Below are 16693 nucleotides of genomic sequence, written 5' to 3' on the forward strand. Positions count from 1 at the left end.
GACAAAAGGGCAACTAGAACCTATTAAGTGGAAGTAGAACTGTTTTCTAAGTTACTGACTTTCTGATAGTTTCTATTATTTTTTTACAATGAAATTAATGGGACTACATGATAGCTATTTCACGTTACTGAAAAAAGAATAAACAAAACCGGGTCATCGAGTGTCAAGTTCAGACGAAACAAAAATACAGATGAATTGAGAACCTTCTTTATTTTTGATGTCGTTTGAAAAGTGACAAAGACATTAATGTTTCTCCTAAATAACTTTTCCCAAACAAAGTGATTTTTTTAAATAATTTCCTGGATTACAAACATTGTTTCCTATGAAAAATATATTTATCGTGGTCATACATACAAAAATAAATGAAATTAATCAAAATCAATGTGCATGGACAATGAATAATTTATCATTCATGAATTTAAATTTGACTTTGCAACCAATTTGTAAACGTAAGCAGGTAATTTATACACTCTTACTGTGTTAATTATATATTTACATTAAAATTAAGATAACGTTGGATAAAAAATGAGTTATGACGTTTGACGACACCGCGATGCATTAAATAATGTCTATTAAACATACAAAATGTAAGCAATTAATCACTTTATTAGAAAATAATAGTCAAGTAAATGATTTATGTGTGTGATGACAATATCCTTTAAAAACGTTTTTAGAAGAAGCTTTGCAGTTTGCTTTCTTTCTTAGATTATAGTTCTAGTCAAAACGAGCCCGAAGTTGATAGGGTTTTTAAGAGCTTGTTCAGGCTCTAGCCTCAGTTCAGCAATATTAATACACCTTGAGTCGGTTTAAATTTATCTTTTTTACAAGGTTTCATAGCAAATAGAAAGACGCTTTTAAAAACGATCAAGTGCAATAGGCTAATGAAAAATAAATCGGTTGGGTGACAAATTATAGGGCTTATGACCACAAATTTATTTTCCCCAAAAATGGTTGGGACTCTAACAATCGTCGCCGAACCACGATCTATGTTTTTAGAATCTGTTGTTAGTATGACAACAGATATACATCATCTGTGAAAATTTCAATTGTCTAGCTATCACGCTTTATGAGATACTGCTTTGTCAGTAGTGCCTCACTAATAGGGTTCTGTTCTTACCCTTTAGGTACCCTAAAAACGTCTTGATTTTGCAAAATTATCACGGAGCCCAACGAGATTTAAACATCAACACATTTTCTTAAGAAAATAGGTTTTTATATTAAGTCGAAGCGCATTAGAAAGCCCAAGCATTGCACCATACTCAAGTGTCATTGACGTATCGTATAAAAATAGCAAACTAGAAACGCGGGTTAAGGTTACGTGAAGCTGAGCGAGGAATGAGCGAGGTAGCGGAGCGGGGTAGAACAGTACTATACGGACCATTACTAAATAATGTATATTTTCCCACATTTTTTTATACACTCACTTTTTATGTTTGTTTGTCGTTCCGGTTAGATTTTTGCAGGTGTTTTTGCTCAATGCTCTTCCCGATAAGCTAGCAGGCAGAAATTTTTAGGGTAGTTTGAAACCCGATGAGAATGCAATTTTAAACTATAAAGAACGGCTGGACTTATTTCGGAAGGTACCAGAAAAGAAATCAAAATCTGGTCCTTTATTGCCTTTAAGGCGTTTACCGAGTTTGCTAGTTAATAAAAATCTCGTGTAAATTAGTAAATCCTCTTTGCAAAATAGGGTCGAAGGACTTGAAAATCTGACTGTAAATGTCAATTGTCAAGAATAATTAAAAAAACTCTTTACTCGTAATGTCGTGCGTACAAAGTAGTCTTTGACGTAAATGAATCATTGTAAAGGGCAAAGAATTCATTTCTCAAGTAGGTAGAGGTACCAATGAACTATAATGAATGCAGCTAAAATAATAAAAGTCAAGGGTTTCGTATGTATCATAAAAAGAGTATTAAATCAATTTTGAATGCAGGCAACTGGATTGGAACTGTCGGCTTTGCAAGACAAGCCTGATCGGTCAGTGACTCATGCGCATAGCTTTTTTATTGTTTTTTAATAAGCTACTTACAAGTTCATGTTTAATTGTCTTGATTGATATAAAGTTTTGTATTTTACAAGTATTTACATATAAAGATTCTTGTTCTTGATTCTTGCGAAACTAGCTGTTGCTAGCGACATTGCCTAGGTGTTGGTTGTAGCTGAAAAAATAATACCATAATTCGACGAAGTCGGACAAGTAGCCTACGTGTTAATCTTAGGCTACCTCCATACCAAATTTCATCGAAATCGGTTCAGTCATTTATTTATAAAGAGGCTACAAACATACACACAACTATACATACACACTCACATCCTTCTGCATTAATAATATTATTGTGAAGATTTTTACAGGAAAACAATTCTTACAAATTATTTTCAAAGTTGTCACACTGACAATTTTAATTTGATCGTAAATAATAGCTATTAAGCAAACGCAAGTAAACTTTGATAAAGCTTATTTAATTGATGTGAAAATCTTGCGCAGCTCACATTCCAGTATTGCAGGGATTAATTTCACTAGGCGACTAGAATAACTTATTGCTATTTTGTCATAAATTAAATAAATAATTATTACTTCTTCGGAATGCAAACATTATCATTTTCAATTAATCATATTTTATTAGATGCTAGTCGCACCCATGACTTCAATGTACTTTCTAAAATAAAAGATCTTCCGTAAAATAAATGTATCCTAAGCTACTCCCGATAAAAGTGCAATAAAAGTCCCGTCAAAATTTGCCCAGCCATTTAAGAGATTAACCGGGACCAAAAACAGACAGAAACAAAAAATTTGGGCGAATTAGGAGAGTCTCTCCAACAGGCGAAGCGTAGAGAATCACTGTGTCTTAATTTATTTTTCTTAAGTTTTTATTTAACTTTAATTTAAGAGGTTTTCTATTGCCATTATTCACCTAATTTTCTATTGTTCCAGGGCCAAGAAAGTTGGTTGTCAAAGGCGTAGACGGCAGGTTCACGTCCGGACAGCTGGTAGCCATCATGGGACCTTCTGGCGCCGGCAAGAGTTCGCTACTCAACGCATTGTCTGGATACAGGTGTGTAAGATATTGACATCAGGGTCATCCTACTGTCCTTCCTACCTATGTATAGATGTATCAGATGTTTGGACGTTTGTCGGACGGATTTAGACGAAACTTTGTACACCGTTCATAACCAGGATCATCACATAGAATATTTTTATGTTCCTAAGGGGATTATTTTCCATTTTTAGCAGGCCTAGCTTAATAAAGGTTGATTCAGTAAGGTTATTGACTCTAACTCTTATGATAGTCCAGTGTAGCAGTCGAAATTAGCACTCAAAGTGACAGGTCTCAAAGAGAAATGAACATAGGTTATTCAGTAAAAGTCTGACACTCTCTTCTGCTGAAGCCAAAGCGCAAGGAGTAATTTGTTGATGGCTATGGTGATAGCCTGAAAATGGTTATTGGCCCGGGCTACTTATTAAAAGTTCGGAGCTTAATGAGTTTGTTTATTTCGCAGTTATATTGTATAAGATATTTGTCTATTAGGATGTTCCCAATTAAGCTTTAATTAATATTTGTATATTCAACCTAATAACAGGAAAGCGATTTGGAATAATAATTAATTAATATTAACTTTTAATTATCCCCTACTTTATTTGTTTCACATAGGTCGAGGACTTAATAATAGGTACTTAAAGTAGCATAAAGTATTTATTCATTAATTAAGTTATTTTTTTTAGTCATACTTTTTAAAATACCTATTAAACATTTCAAAAATGTATGGCACTTAAACTTAATTAATTAATCATTGTTAAGGTTTCTTAACCCGTGAGGTTTTAAGGTTGGTAGCTAAAATTAAAATCTTTTGTATTTTTTTTTCAATTTTTGTTTTCAAAAGAACTTAATACTTAAAACCCATTGATTTAATATTAGTAAAGGAGACCTGAAAATGTGTTTCTTATTCCGTTTAAAACCCGTTATGAAGTTAATTCGTGAAAAGGTTTGAGTAATTAAATGGTAGTAAATTGAAAATGTACTTCCTGCCGCCCTCTACAAATCGAAAAATTCAGGTTTAAATATCCTAGTTATAAATTATTGTGCATACTAACTTTAACGTTTATAATATTTGTAAGGTACTCTCTCAAAGACACAAAATCATTTGAATAGAATAATTCTATTATTTTGTCAAACATCACTTATAACAAAAGAATTTCCAACCCAGGTCCGCGGGCGTAACAGGTGAACTCCTGGTAAATGGGCAGCCGAGAGACGAGCATCATTTCCAGAGGTCTTCCTGCTACATAACGCAGGAGGATTTGCTCCAGCCACTGCTTACAGTACGAGAGGCCATGGACGTGGCCGCCAAGCTGAAAGTACCTAAAGGATTGAAGGCACCTTCAGAGGAAATCCTGCAAGAAATGGGCCTTCTAGAACATCAGCATACAAGGACGGATATGTTGTCTGGTGGACAGAAAAAGAGGTGAAAATAAATTACTCTTAATTTCTTGATTGCTTGTTATGTTTTGTGTGTTTTCTACCAGTGTTATCTATGTATACTCTATACTAATATATAAAGCTGAAGAGTTTGTTTGTTTGTTTGAACGCGCTAATCTCAGGAACTACTGGTCCAAATTGAAAAAATCTTTTTGTGTTGAATAGACCATTCAACGAGGAAGGCTTTAGGCTATAAACCATCACGCTGCGACTAATAGGAGCGAAAATACCATGGAAAATGTGAAAAAAACATGGCAGATATATGTAAATCATAACTTATCTCTTCTACCCACGGGGACGAAGTCGCGGGGAACAGCTAGTATTTCATAATTTGAAAACACAACACAATACGCGTTGAATTCAATTCAATTTATTCTTTTATTGAAGCGAAGGCCTGACCGGGGTAACGGTGATACCTGAAGCGCTTATGGCACAAACAGAAAATTAGCGAGAAGGTTCACTATAATACGTATAGCGGCGTCTCTTTTACACAACGACAAAAGATTTGAGAGACGAACATAGAACCTCGGAGATCACTTTTGAATTTGCATTCGTTTCAGTCATTGACTTGATGCTACTGTTTCGCATATGTACATAACGTTATGGTTGTCAAAACAACTTTTTGACTTACTAAAATTAAAGACACTTGTTTTAAATTAATAACAGTTTATTAAAAATCTCTAAACTCTATAAATGGAGAGTTCGTTTTTATTGTTTATAATCAATTTTATTTTACATCGAAAGATAATCGATTAGTTTTAGCCGATGAAATTATAATTGCCGTAGCAATATCTTAGAAAAATCGTGAATTGCTGTCGGTTAGTCACCTATTTCCTCATGGGTGCAACTTTCTCACAGTAATTGTATAGAAACATTTATAAATAAGCATTGTTCATTGTTTGTTGGTAGGTACTAAGGGGAAGTGGCACACCTCTTAAGCAAATGGATTATGAACCCCATAAGTAATTATTGTAAAGTAATAAATAGTACAAGGAAATGAGCTATATCTGTATTTAAAGAGAAGTAGATGAATTGATTTTATTTCTATTTATCATTAAAAAAAAATCTTATAGATTAACAAATAATCGAAACATCAATGATAATGTTTATTTTATGTTTTCCTTTTTGTTGATATAAGCTAATAGGTATAACCGTTACAAGCTGTTATTAATATTAATTCTTTTGGTGTTATGACTTGCAATATCTCAACTTCACGTTCCATTAAAAAAAAAAAGTTTATTACATGTCGAATTCCGTTAAGAGGAATTCCTTACAACCATTTCTCATAAAAGCGAATTAGCGATGCAAACCTGTCTTGTTCTTTGTATGTTAAATTTCTGAATAAGGTTTGAGGAAGTCCTTGCATGTCAACGAACAAAATACGACTCGATTTTCACATTTTGGAAAAAGATAATAATTTCCTTATTCTCGTAATCCTATAGGTTAAGGAAAGTTCAGACAATTAAGTACATATGTTACCTACAGAATGTAGAACGATGGCAATTATAGTGGTATTGACATTTGCCTTAAATGGGTTCGATAAAGACTTGTGAACTTGACCACTACTTTTTACTGAATCACCTGGCAATCATTTATTTATTTATTACAAGAAAATTGTTTCCCTTTACACGAAGTGATATAATAAAGACCATATAAACATAAAGGAAAATTAATAAAGAAGATTCGTATTCTAGTATCATCGTCATCATTGATCAGCAAACAGATCCAAAACTTGGTTTGTCTTCACAAGCGCGTGGCTGTATCGGGCTATTATGTTGCAGATTGAAACATAAAATAGTTTATATTTTATACAGCTGTTTTAATATCAAGAAAAACAACTATCAATCATTTTTCGTTTTTCAAATTACTAAAAGTTATTTAACGTAAACAACAAAGCTTCAACAAACTATGGCTTTAGATAACAGTTAATCCCAGAATGATATCATAATCGTGCGAAATGTTGTTGACACTTGACTCCGCTATCGGTCTTTCACCTCACCACGTGTAGAATATAGGTTTTCTTTATCACGTTCTATGCATGCGGGAAATAGTGATAGGAATTCATGAATTTCCCTTATGTTCTACCTTTAATAGATACACAGTTTGCACATAAAATCCTCAAAAGCAAAATCGATTTTTTTTAAGGAAGGGTATTTTTTATAAGCAGCATCCCTTATCGCCCGCATTTGATCACTTAATAAAATGTTCTAGCTCTGGAGAAAAAGCGGTGCAATAAACTCTACAGCACAGTCTAGTCTTCCTTAGTACAAACATTACCGCCACTGTAAAAAAAATATATTTGTTGGTCAGTTTAGCGGGAAAATTCAAATAACTTGGCGGGGAACATGTGGGGTTCCACAACTCTAATGGGTTCTTTCTGTTGACTATTAAACTATATTGTGTCTTATCGTCTTCCTTCTCGGTCTTTCATTTCCCCTTACTTTTTCTTTTTCACAGGTTATCAATAGCCCTCGAATTGGTGAACAACCCTCCAATCTTCTTCCTGGATGAACCCACAAGTGGGCTGGACACGGTGACAACGACACAGTGTGTGAAGGTGCTTAAACAGTTGGCCAGACAAGGCAGAACTGTGATCTGCACCATACATCAACCAGCGGCGTCTCTGTTGGAGCTGTTCGATCAGGTAAGCCAAAAATGCTTTAACTTTCTTCCGTATCCAAATGGTAAAACGGGAACCTATTACTTAGACTGTTATGTCTGTCCGACTGCCACCATTGTATTGATTTACCAAGAAGCGTGATTGCAAGGCAGCTTTAATTTTCACAGTTCATGTATTTCTTTTCGTAAGGTGGATTGTTCATATTTTTATATACGGGTCACGTAATTCGTAATTTCACGTAAATTCTGAAAAAACTATGACATAATTATCTATTTCAGTCCATCTTTTTTGTGTGTTGTAATTCATCGAAACAATTCATGGGCGAGATCGACTCGCTCTTGACTGGTTTATATCTTAGAACCTGGATTTGAGGCTACGCTTAAACTGGAGGTGGTACAATAACTGTTTATACTCATCATTAATGAGTCAAAAGAATAGACAGTCAGTGTTTAAGTTCTGTGCAGCTTATGAGTAACTAACTAGCTTTTCGCCAGCGGCTTCGCCCGCGTCGAGGTCGGTTATATCGCGTTTCCAAAAGAACTCTTCAAAAGTACGGGGTAAAAACTATCCTATGTTCTTTCTCAAGGTCAACTCTATCTCTGTACCAAATTTCATTCAAATCTGTTCAGTAGTTTAGACGTGAAAGCGTAACAGACAGGCAGACAGAGTTACTTTCGCATTTATAATAAAACGGTATGATGATATCTTACCTGGTAATTATACACTCAAGGGATGAACTGGTTTTCTGGAACTCTTTTGTCCGAACCTCCATTTTATTAGGGTAAAAGCTAAGAGGGATCAACGACACAAGATACTCTTTGAATAAGGAGAATTCTCAGAAATGCTCTAATTCACACTTACGTTAGATTTTTGCATTGTCCTGTGAAATGTGAATGGTCTCGCGAAATGCTCTTTGGATTTTTTTATGAAGTTATTGCGAATGACTCTACACGAATATACGTCCGCACATAATTATATTGAAACAGAATTATATAGAGCCGTAATTATCTTGTGATATTGACAAGCCAACATGACGTCGCCTATGCATTGAATTTGCAAGTTTAGTAGGTTCACGTACAGTTCCCATTCGGAGCTATTCATTGTGAAAATAAGAAAGCTCAAAGGATATTGTTTGTACGAATATAAACAATAAAAGTTCGTTCAGTTTAGTTATCTAGTTTACAAACAAAAATCAACTTTAGCACATGAAGAACAAAATTAAAGTTCGCCAAAGGAAAATTTTGTCGAAAAAAATTTCGACTCCTTAACATCCATTTACACATCGAACAAAAACAAACAAGAAAGAGGAAAATAAGTAACTTTTACTGAACATAAACTCCATCAAGGCTAATAACAGCTCGTTCTCGTCAGACTTGAATCGGAACTGTCATACGTTATGATAATAGAGCTGACTTTCAAGTTCAACGGGAACAATTGACGCGATAGTTTATTTAGAACTTCAATTGTTTTGCTTCCGTGTAGTCAATGCTTTATTTTAGGCTTCAGGGCTAGCAATGACAGTGGAACCGAGGCGAAAAACCCTGTCTCATTTTTGAAGGACGTGCGAGTTACTGACCGGACGTGAAAAGATAAAAAAAAACTTCATATAACATCAAAATATGCTTCTTTAGCATATCATTAACGACTGCAGGTCTATTGTAATTCACCTTTAGCATGGATTCAATGACTCACTACTTCGAGAATATAGAATGAATTGTTTTGATGCGCGTTCAATCATAAAAGGAAAATAATGTGTATTTTATTCGTTATTCATAATTTAATTCTAGGAGTACATTGTGAGAACCATTATTGTTGTTATCAAACTTTTTTATAAGAAGCAAGGAACGTGTTTTACAGGACGTATTTACGACGTAAGCTTAACGGTTAGAAATTTTGTCGTTTCATGTTCTCGTGGTCAACAATACAAGTTTGTTTCAGATGATTAAAATTAGATTTTGTTGATTTCGCATTAGATGTAATTTTGGAGATTCTATTTTATAATCCTCTGACGTTAAAGAAGGAGTGTAGAAAGTTTGACAGTAATTATTAGCTTCTAAGTGAATAAATGTAAAGTTTAAAGCGATATATGGTTGTAATTATAAGTAATTTAAAAAACAAGCTTTCTGAATTTACTCAAAAAATCTATTGTATAATATCCATCTAACACATACAAATAATGATATAAAGGCAGTATATAATATAATATTTACATCTAAGTTCGTTATTTAGGAGTCCTACAGCTCACGATATTCTGACTAATTACATTACATTCTTGATATAACATCAGGAACTATATAATTAGTAAGAACGTTAATACTAAGTTATTAGTCCGTCCACACCTTCAATCGTGACTTATTCCACAAACGTTATTTATTAAATAATAAACAATTATCCTTTTGTTATGCGAATAAATAAACCATTTATTGTAATATGCTGACAAGAACTACAGAATAAATCGTCTTTATAGCAATGAAATTGTTATTGTGGGGGTGTAAGCGGGACAGCACTACATAACGCAGAGCGGCATTTCTTTTTCACACCTACAGTAATAATGCTGAGAGATTTAGTAGTAGGCTATCAGGTAACAACAATAAACTAATCAATAACTAATGATAGGCATAATAGAATGCTGAGACAGATTAAATTACGACAAGTTTTAATGCGATCCTATAAATTCAGTTATATTTTTTAAGGAAATCGACTACAATTACGTATAGTTAATAGATAAAATTATAACTGGTCATAAGTTTCCCCAGGGCAAGGTCTTCCTGACCTCCTGCATTTTTAATGGTCGAGTATACTATCTATGAATGTTAGGCACAAGCTTTTTGGGGCTTAAAGGTTGCCTTTGATATTCTTTTTCAGTTATTTACATCTACAAAATACATTAAGAGATTTAGACCTACACAAATTACGCTGAATTTTTGGATAATTACTGCACTTATTCAAAAGCAAAAAAAAGGCAAAAAGTCACATTCAAGTTTGCCTGGACCTGAACCCTTGCGTATACTAATCTGAACAATAAATATTATAAGCCAATTACGTCGTAAACAAGTAAAGTTAATTACGATTCATAATGAGTTTGATGACACGAGTTGAAACTTGTATTGTCGGGGTAAACATGTAATTTAAAATATGCATAAAAACTAATTTTGCCACTTGTTAATTACATATACCTTTTTATGCTACAAACTTAATTTAAAAGGTAGGTCTTCAAAAATGTAATTTGTGAATTTCTTGTGTATTTTTTTTTTACTAGTAAAGTACTAGTAGTATTTCTACGAGTAAACACTTGCAGGCCTAGGCAATGATAAACTTTAAAACAAAGGAAAACCCACTCACGAGTTTGACTCGCGATCTCGCTGCCGCGTCTGCTCATGAATCCGCTTGGGTCTGAAACTAGTCGGGCAATCCCGATAAATAGGCGAGACGTAACCGTTGCATCACAAAACTTAAAACCTATCGGAATAAACCATTCTCGACAAGTTTAGTGACGTGACTTTGACGTGTGTTGGCAGTTCAATGCATTGGAGCAATTCAATCGTTATCTCTCAAAGAAAGTTGATTCTTCCTAGCCCTCGTATCAATTTTGTAATAAATGCTTTTTAAATCTTCTGTAAATAGTATCTATATTATTGCTAGCACTGTTTCTATCAAGTTCGTGACAGTCGTGTGGTGGCGTGCGCGATTCCTATTGTTCTGTTATTTACATAATTAATATAATCAACATTAATTACACAACAGTCAGTGATTTACTTAGATTTGCTTTTTTGAAGTATATTCTATGTGCTATCTAGTTTTCTTTTATTTATAGTGATTCTCTCATCGTTGAAAAGAGGTTGTTAGCTTTGCGACTCCTTACTCCAAGAGAGTATTGAACCTGAAAGTACGAAACATACACCAACGTTTAGTCAGTCGTCGATTATAATTGTTAGCTAAGGTTCCGCAGATTTCGTTACTTCAAGTTTCAGTTTATTCACGAAGATACCGTATAGCTTCATATCAAGATCCATTGCGTCGACAGCTAGCCGATCGTTTGGTTAAACGCGCGCATTATCGCACTACTAAAAGCTCAAGATTAAACTAGATTCACAAAAACTGACTGCACGGTTAGCCCAGTGTTTGAGATCAACACGCCACAGAATGCGACGAGTCGCGGGTTTGGTATTATCCTGACGTAGTCCTGCGTTTGTGTAATCCACAATCTAATCCAAATCCCGCACAACACAAGGCTTAAATTCTTGAATGTGGGAGTCGCTAAAAAGTACTTCAATACTTTCTTGATACGCTCTGTTTCTCTGTGCAATATCCCCAAAATATCTATCTCCATACAATCTCTAATCACGCGACGCGCTGACGTCAACAACCCCGAATGAATATGAAATACATTGTAGCAGTATATATTTACTGCGGCCACACGTGTGATTATGATATCTATTTTTGATACGATAACGCTGCCAGTGCATAAATCGCCAAATCATTAAATCATGCAAACCGTAATTAGGCACGTGGGTAAGCAACACAGGTCGCGGTCGATTTTTCGGATAGGTTTGCTTATTATTGTTGCTATGTACCTGCTTTACTATAAGTATAATGAAATTGTAGGAAAGTGAAATTTGTCCATTGAATATAAAAAAAAAATTCTTGCCTCGTAGTCTGGTCAACAATCGATTCCTAATACAAAAATATATTTTCTTCCCAAGTATCGCTCCTTTTGTTCAATTCCTTCATTAATCACCATCTGCCCAAAATCAATAATCGCAGTGTAGGACGCCCATTAGCCAGATGGGATGACGACTTGCGAAAGACTGCAGACGGATGCTGGATGCGGCAAGCCGAAGACAGGGCGCTATGGCGCACATTGGGGGAGGCCTATATCCAGCAGTGGACTAATAAAGGATAAATATTCCACTACTGGCCTCTTAGAAGACCAGTACATAAAAACTCATACGCTACCAAAAGTCTAAGAAACCACCGGTATAGGAACATCAGAGAAATTACGATATTTATTAGGTAGGTTCTGTAAATCGATTACTAGGTCAAGGTTCTAGGCGACTTTATTATGTACGTATAAAATTTCCCTAATTAATACCTAGTGTAGGTACACACGTACACATAAGTAGATGCAAAACTTATTAACAGCAAAAGCGGCAAATATTTCGCTGCACGTTAATTAGTAGCAGCTGACAAATTCAGGGCAGATATATTTTAATGATTGATTAACGTAATCTGTTTATTAAGGTCGTTACAATGTCGTAGCATAGTATTCATCTTCTATAATCTAGTCTCTTCCCAACTATGCTGGGGTCGGCAAACAATCTTACAGGGAGCAGTAAGTAGGAATAGAGTACGTACGTATTAGGAGCGACTGCCTATCTGATTTTAAGAAGACAGCAGATTTGAGTTAGACTGGTAGTCAGATTTTCTACCCACGAACTACCCGTAACGACTGTCAGAACTGTATAAATAACATCCGGCAAGGATTCCAAAACAAGGAGGAACTCGTTTTGACGTAGATGGTCAATCATCCAAGGAGAAACCGTATCATGCTTAGCTTAACCTGTGTAGCTAAGCCATAGGATATTATTAATAATCATTTTTTATTTATTTATTTCAGGTCTATGTGTTGGCGGACGGGCTCTGTATATACCAGGGTGATACTGGCGCCATGGTGCCGTTCTTAAGAAGTGTTGGTCTACCCTGTCCTGTGCACCACAATCCAGCTGATTTTAGTAAGTATTTTACTACTTCATAAAGCTATAGTTTCTATAGATACTAATCTTTAAAACAAGGCGATAATCAATGTACAGTCAGCAACAGAATTCGGTCAACATAACAGTGCTGATATTTAAGTGACTTGTAGGAATTAGTGCTTTTTATTTTTTTGTTTTATACTTGATTATTTTAAGCTCTAATCTCTCTTATCCAAATTTGGCCCTGTGTTAGCTGACTGGTGAGACCGCAGGACTGCCAAGTCAAAGTTCTCGATTTCGATTCCAACTTTTCGAATGCCATGCGCGTTTCAAAAATAATATCACTCCCTTATATCCAAAAGCACGTTTATAACGTAAATCAAATTATGTACCCTATACTTGACTTAATCACGAGTCAGACCTAATTATGAGACTTATTTCGGCAAAGGCTACAACGCAATTAAGCCATGTTTTTCGAAACAAAAATTTTCTTTTGTCACTTTTTAAAAAGGCAATTAAGCTATGGAAAAACATTGCTTATTAAAAGCGCAAACTAGTAACTCCTTATTATTATTCGATTCTAAGGTTAAGGAAAAATAAACCACTTTTATCAGACACGTGTTTGACTTAAATTAAATTTGAATGAGGTAAATAGGAAACGGTATTAATATTAGAACCAATTATTTGTACAGTCAGCGCTAAAGGCGATGAACAGAATCAACTTTACAAAACAGCTGTTCACAACAAAATGCCATAAGTTATAGTCGCAACTAGGAAACAAAATAGAATGTACACCAGAAATTTACAAAAGTCGTTAAACACGAGTATTTCAAAAGTATCTGTGCACTAGTATTCCTAATGTCGCTGAACATCTTTCTATCAAAAGTCACTAAACAGCAGATAAAACAAAATTAGGCTAACAAAGTATATTTTTAATGTTGCCGTGACTGTGTTAATGTTCCTACTTTTGACGCTTATGTTGTTGAGCTACTTTTGGGACAGTGCTTGCTGTATCTATATCAATACAATTTATAACTATAAAAAATGCTGGACCGATTTTGATACAATTTGAATGGAGTGACATTTAAAAACATGGATATTTAGAATTTTTAATCCATTATTTTTTTGTAAAATATTAAAATAATATAAAAAAATATATTTTAAATAAAATTTATTATTTCACATATTTCATTTATTAATTAATTAAAATATGAAGTAGAAAGAGCAAAATCTTCTGTCAAGACAAACACCATCTCAGCCTGCCCGTGACCATGATACCTGCAAAGGTGTCGAAACGTCGGGAACTAAAATCTAAAATTAAACCGCGGTAAAATCCGTAAAAGTAGTTTCATTTCAATGGATTAAAAAATTCTAAATATCCATGTTTTTAAATGTCACTCCATTCAAATTGTATCAAAATCGGTCCAGCATTTTTATAGTTATAAATTGTATTGATATAGATACAGCAAGCACTGTCCCAAAAGTAGCTCAACAACATAAGCGTCAAAAGTAGGAACATTAACACAGTCACGGCAACATTAAAAATATACTTTGTTAGCCTAATTTTGTTTTATCTGCTGTTTAGTGACTTTTGATAGAATGATGTGCAGCGACATTAGGAATACTAGTGCACAGATACTTTTGAAATACTCGTGTTTAACGACTTTTGTAAATTTTCTGGTGTACATTCTATTTTGTTTCCCAGTTGCGACTATAACTTATGGCATTTTATTTGCCGCATTTATTTATTTATTTATTTTATTATTTATAGTCTAGGAGTGAGCAAATATAATTGAATTAGTAGTTCTAAAAAGCAAGCGTCTGTGGTAGAGGCGTTTCCATTAGCATCTACTATCTTATGTGGTAGATATATATAAGTAGGTACTCTTTTAAGTTTTGTATTAGTAACTTTAAATATGCGACCCAATGATATTAAATCAGTTTTCAGTACTTTCTAGACGTAGAAGCAAATTAGATTTAAAAAAAACTTTAAATTAAAAGTTAGTAAAAATTCGGTCCATAAAATTTAAATTAAAGTTAGCCAAAAAAAAGTTGCAGATTTTTGATTTCGATTATGAACAAACGTCACGAGAAAAAACGACGGATATTGATGCAAACAAATTTGTAATCAGTAACCCTAGGTCCATTCAATTACTATAACTTCTGTAAGTCGAGATCTTCTACTGTAATTCTATCTAATCCCTTACAAAAAACAGTTTAAGTAGGCATTTTCAATAAGTGGGTACCTTTAGGGCATAAAACCTAATGGGAACATTAATCTGCAAGGGAAAAGAGCTCCGATTAAACAAAACAAAGTCTAAAACATTTGTTATTCAAATTGATGACGTAAGTTATTACAGGAATTAATTAATAGACTATCGTTATTGCAATAACGAAAGTATTGCTTTAATAGGTACAATATTAGAAGACACGATTGTGTAGTTGTGGGAAAAGGAAAACTTGGTTTTGTCATTTTCTGAATATATTTATCACGTAGATATTATTAGAGGGTAGGGCGCTTTACATCCACTCCTCAAGATGGAGTCCGGAAGAACAAAGGCATGTCAGAGGGGGGTAGACCATGTAAGCAATCCCGTAACTCTTGCTTTGGCAGTTGTAGACGCCCGGGGTGCTTTTAGTCCGTGAGAGTCCGACATATCCCCAGGCTGCGCTCTCGGCCTGGGTTGAAGTCATTAGGTTTTCACCAAAACAAAAAAAGGGGAATAATTATCTGACATTATTGTCATTTTTTTGCTTGAATGCTGACGCAAATTCAGTGTAATTTAAAATATCTGCGTAATAACCATTAATTCTGAAGTAGACAGGTACAATGTCATTTAGGATTATTCATAAATACTTACTTTAGGACGATCAAGTTAAATTATTACATGCGCTTGCAAAAAATCTTCCTTACGATGATCTTCTGTAAACATTTCCCTAAAAATATACTCAACATTAATTTATCTTTTTTACAGTTATAGAACTCACCGAAAACCCAGAAGTCATAACACTTCTATCAAAAGAAATGATGAACGGGAAACTTTACAAATCCTCAAAATTAGACGAGGCACCGCCACAGGCCGCTCCCAATCAGATGCAGCTAAAGATCAGCTACCAAACCGACGACTCCCAAGAGACCGAGATAATACTGTCAAATGAAAAATGTACCTACAAAGTAACGAACTATGAAGGTTCGAGTGCCTCCGTAAGTTCGCTATCCAGTCAGCTGTCGAATGGAAACTCATCGATGGCGTGGATGAAGATGCAGAAATCGGACTCGACGGGATACGCCACGACGTATTGTGAGCAGTTCACTATATTACTGAAAAGGATGATGACGCAAATATTCAGGAATAGACAAGGTTTGTAGAAAGTACTGGTTACTGTAAAAGCTCGAGTTATGGTAGATGCCAAGATTTTCCAGTTAGATATAAGATTTGCCGAGCCTTAAAGATAAAAGTCCGGATTGTTCTAAGATCATCCTTTGTTTTAGGCCTTTGCCAACCTTCAACTGATAAAGATAAATGTTGAAATATAACAACAAACATTGCAAATCAAAAAATCTTCTTTTCTTGACATTCATTTTTTTAAGAATAGAACTTGATGTCTTGTAGTGACGTCACAATTTCTGTTACATCTAATTCATAGTAATAACTGTGGTAATAGCTCCATGCTTTTTATCTTCCAGGTCTTAGCATCCAGTTCATACATCACGTGATGTGCGGTGTGCTGGTCGGCATTTGTTTCTTCAACATGGCCAACGACGGTACTCAGATGTTCAACCATCTCAAGCTGTGTGTTGGATTGGTTATATTCTTCGCGTACACCCAAATTATGGTTCCTGTGCTAGTGTGTAAGTATTGAGTACATGATATAACTTTTAGTGGAGAAAAATTTTTGTAGT

General features: G+C 34.5%; 1 protein-coding gene across 1 annotated transcript in view; it reads left to right on the top strand.

Annotated features, from left to right (window-relative positions):
- The window catches only part of LOC113497127 (ATP-binding cassette sub-family G member 1-like), a 76223-nt gene that overhangs the window by 55878 nt on the left and 3652 nt on the right, over positions 1 to 16693 (top strand). The window contains exons 3-8 of the mRNA XM_026876520.1: positions 2934 to 3054; positions 4205 to 4462; positions 6934 to 7120; positions 12714 to 12828; positions 15765 to 16151; positions 16478 to 16642. Coding sequence (XP_026732321.1) covers positions 2934 to 3054; positions 4205 to 4462; positions 6934 to 7120; positions 12714 to 12828; positions 15765 to 16151; positions 16478 to 16642 — 1233 coding nt within the window. The remainder of the gene's footprint in view (positions 1 to 2933; positions 3055 to 4204; positions 4463 to 6933; positions 7121 to 12713; positions 12829 to 15764; positions 16152 to 16477; positions 16643 to 16693) is intronic.

This window comes from Trichoplusia ni, chromosome 1, assembly GCF_003590095.1.
Source record: "Trichoplusia ni isolate ovarian cell line Hi5 chromosome 1, tn1, whole genome shotgun sequence".
Classification (NCBI taxonomy): domain Eukaryota; kingdom Metazoa; phylum Arthropoda; class Insecta; order Lepidoptera; family Noctuidae; genus Trichoplusia; species Trichoplusia ni.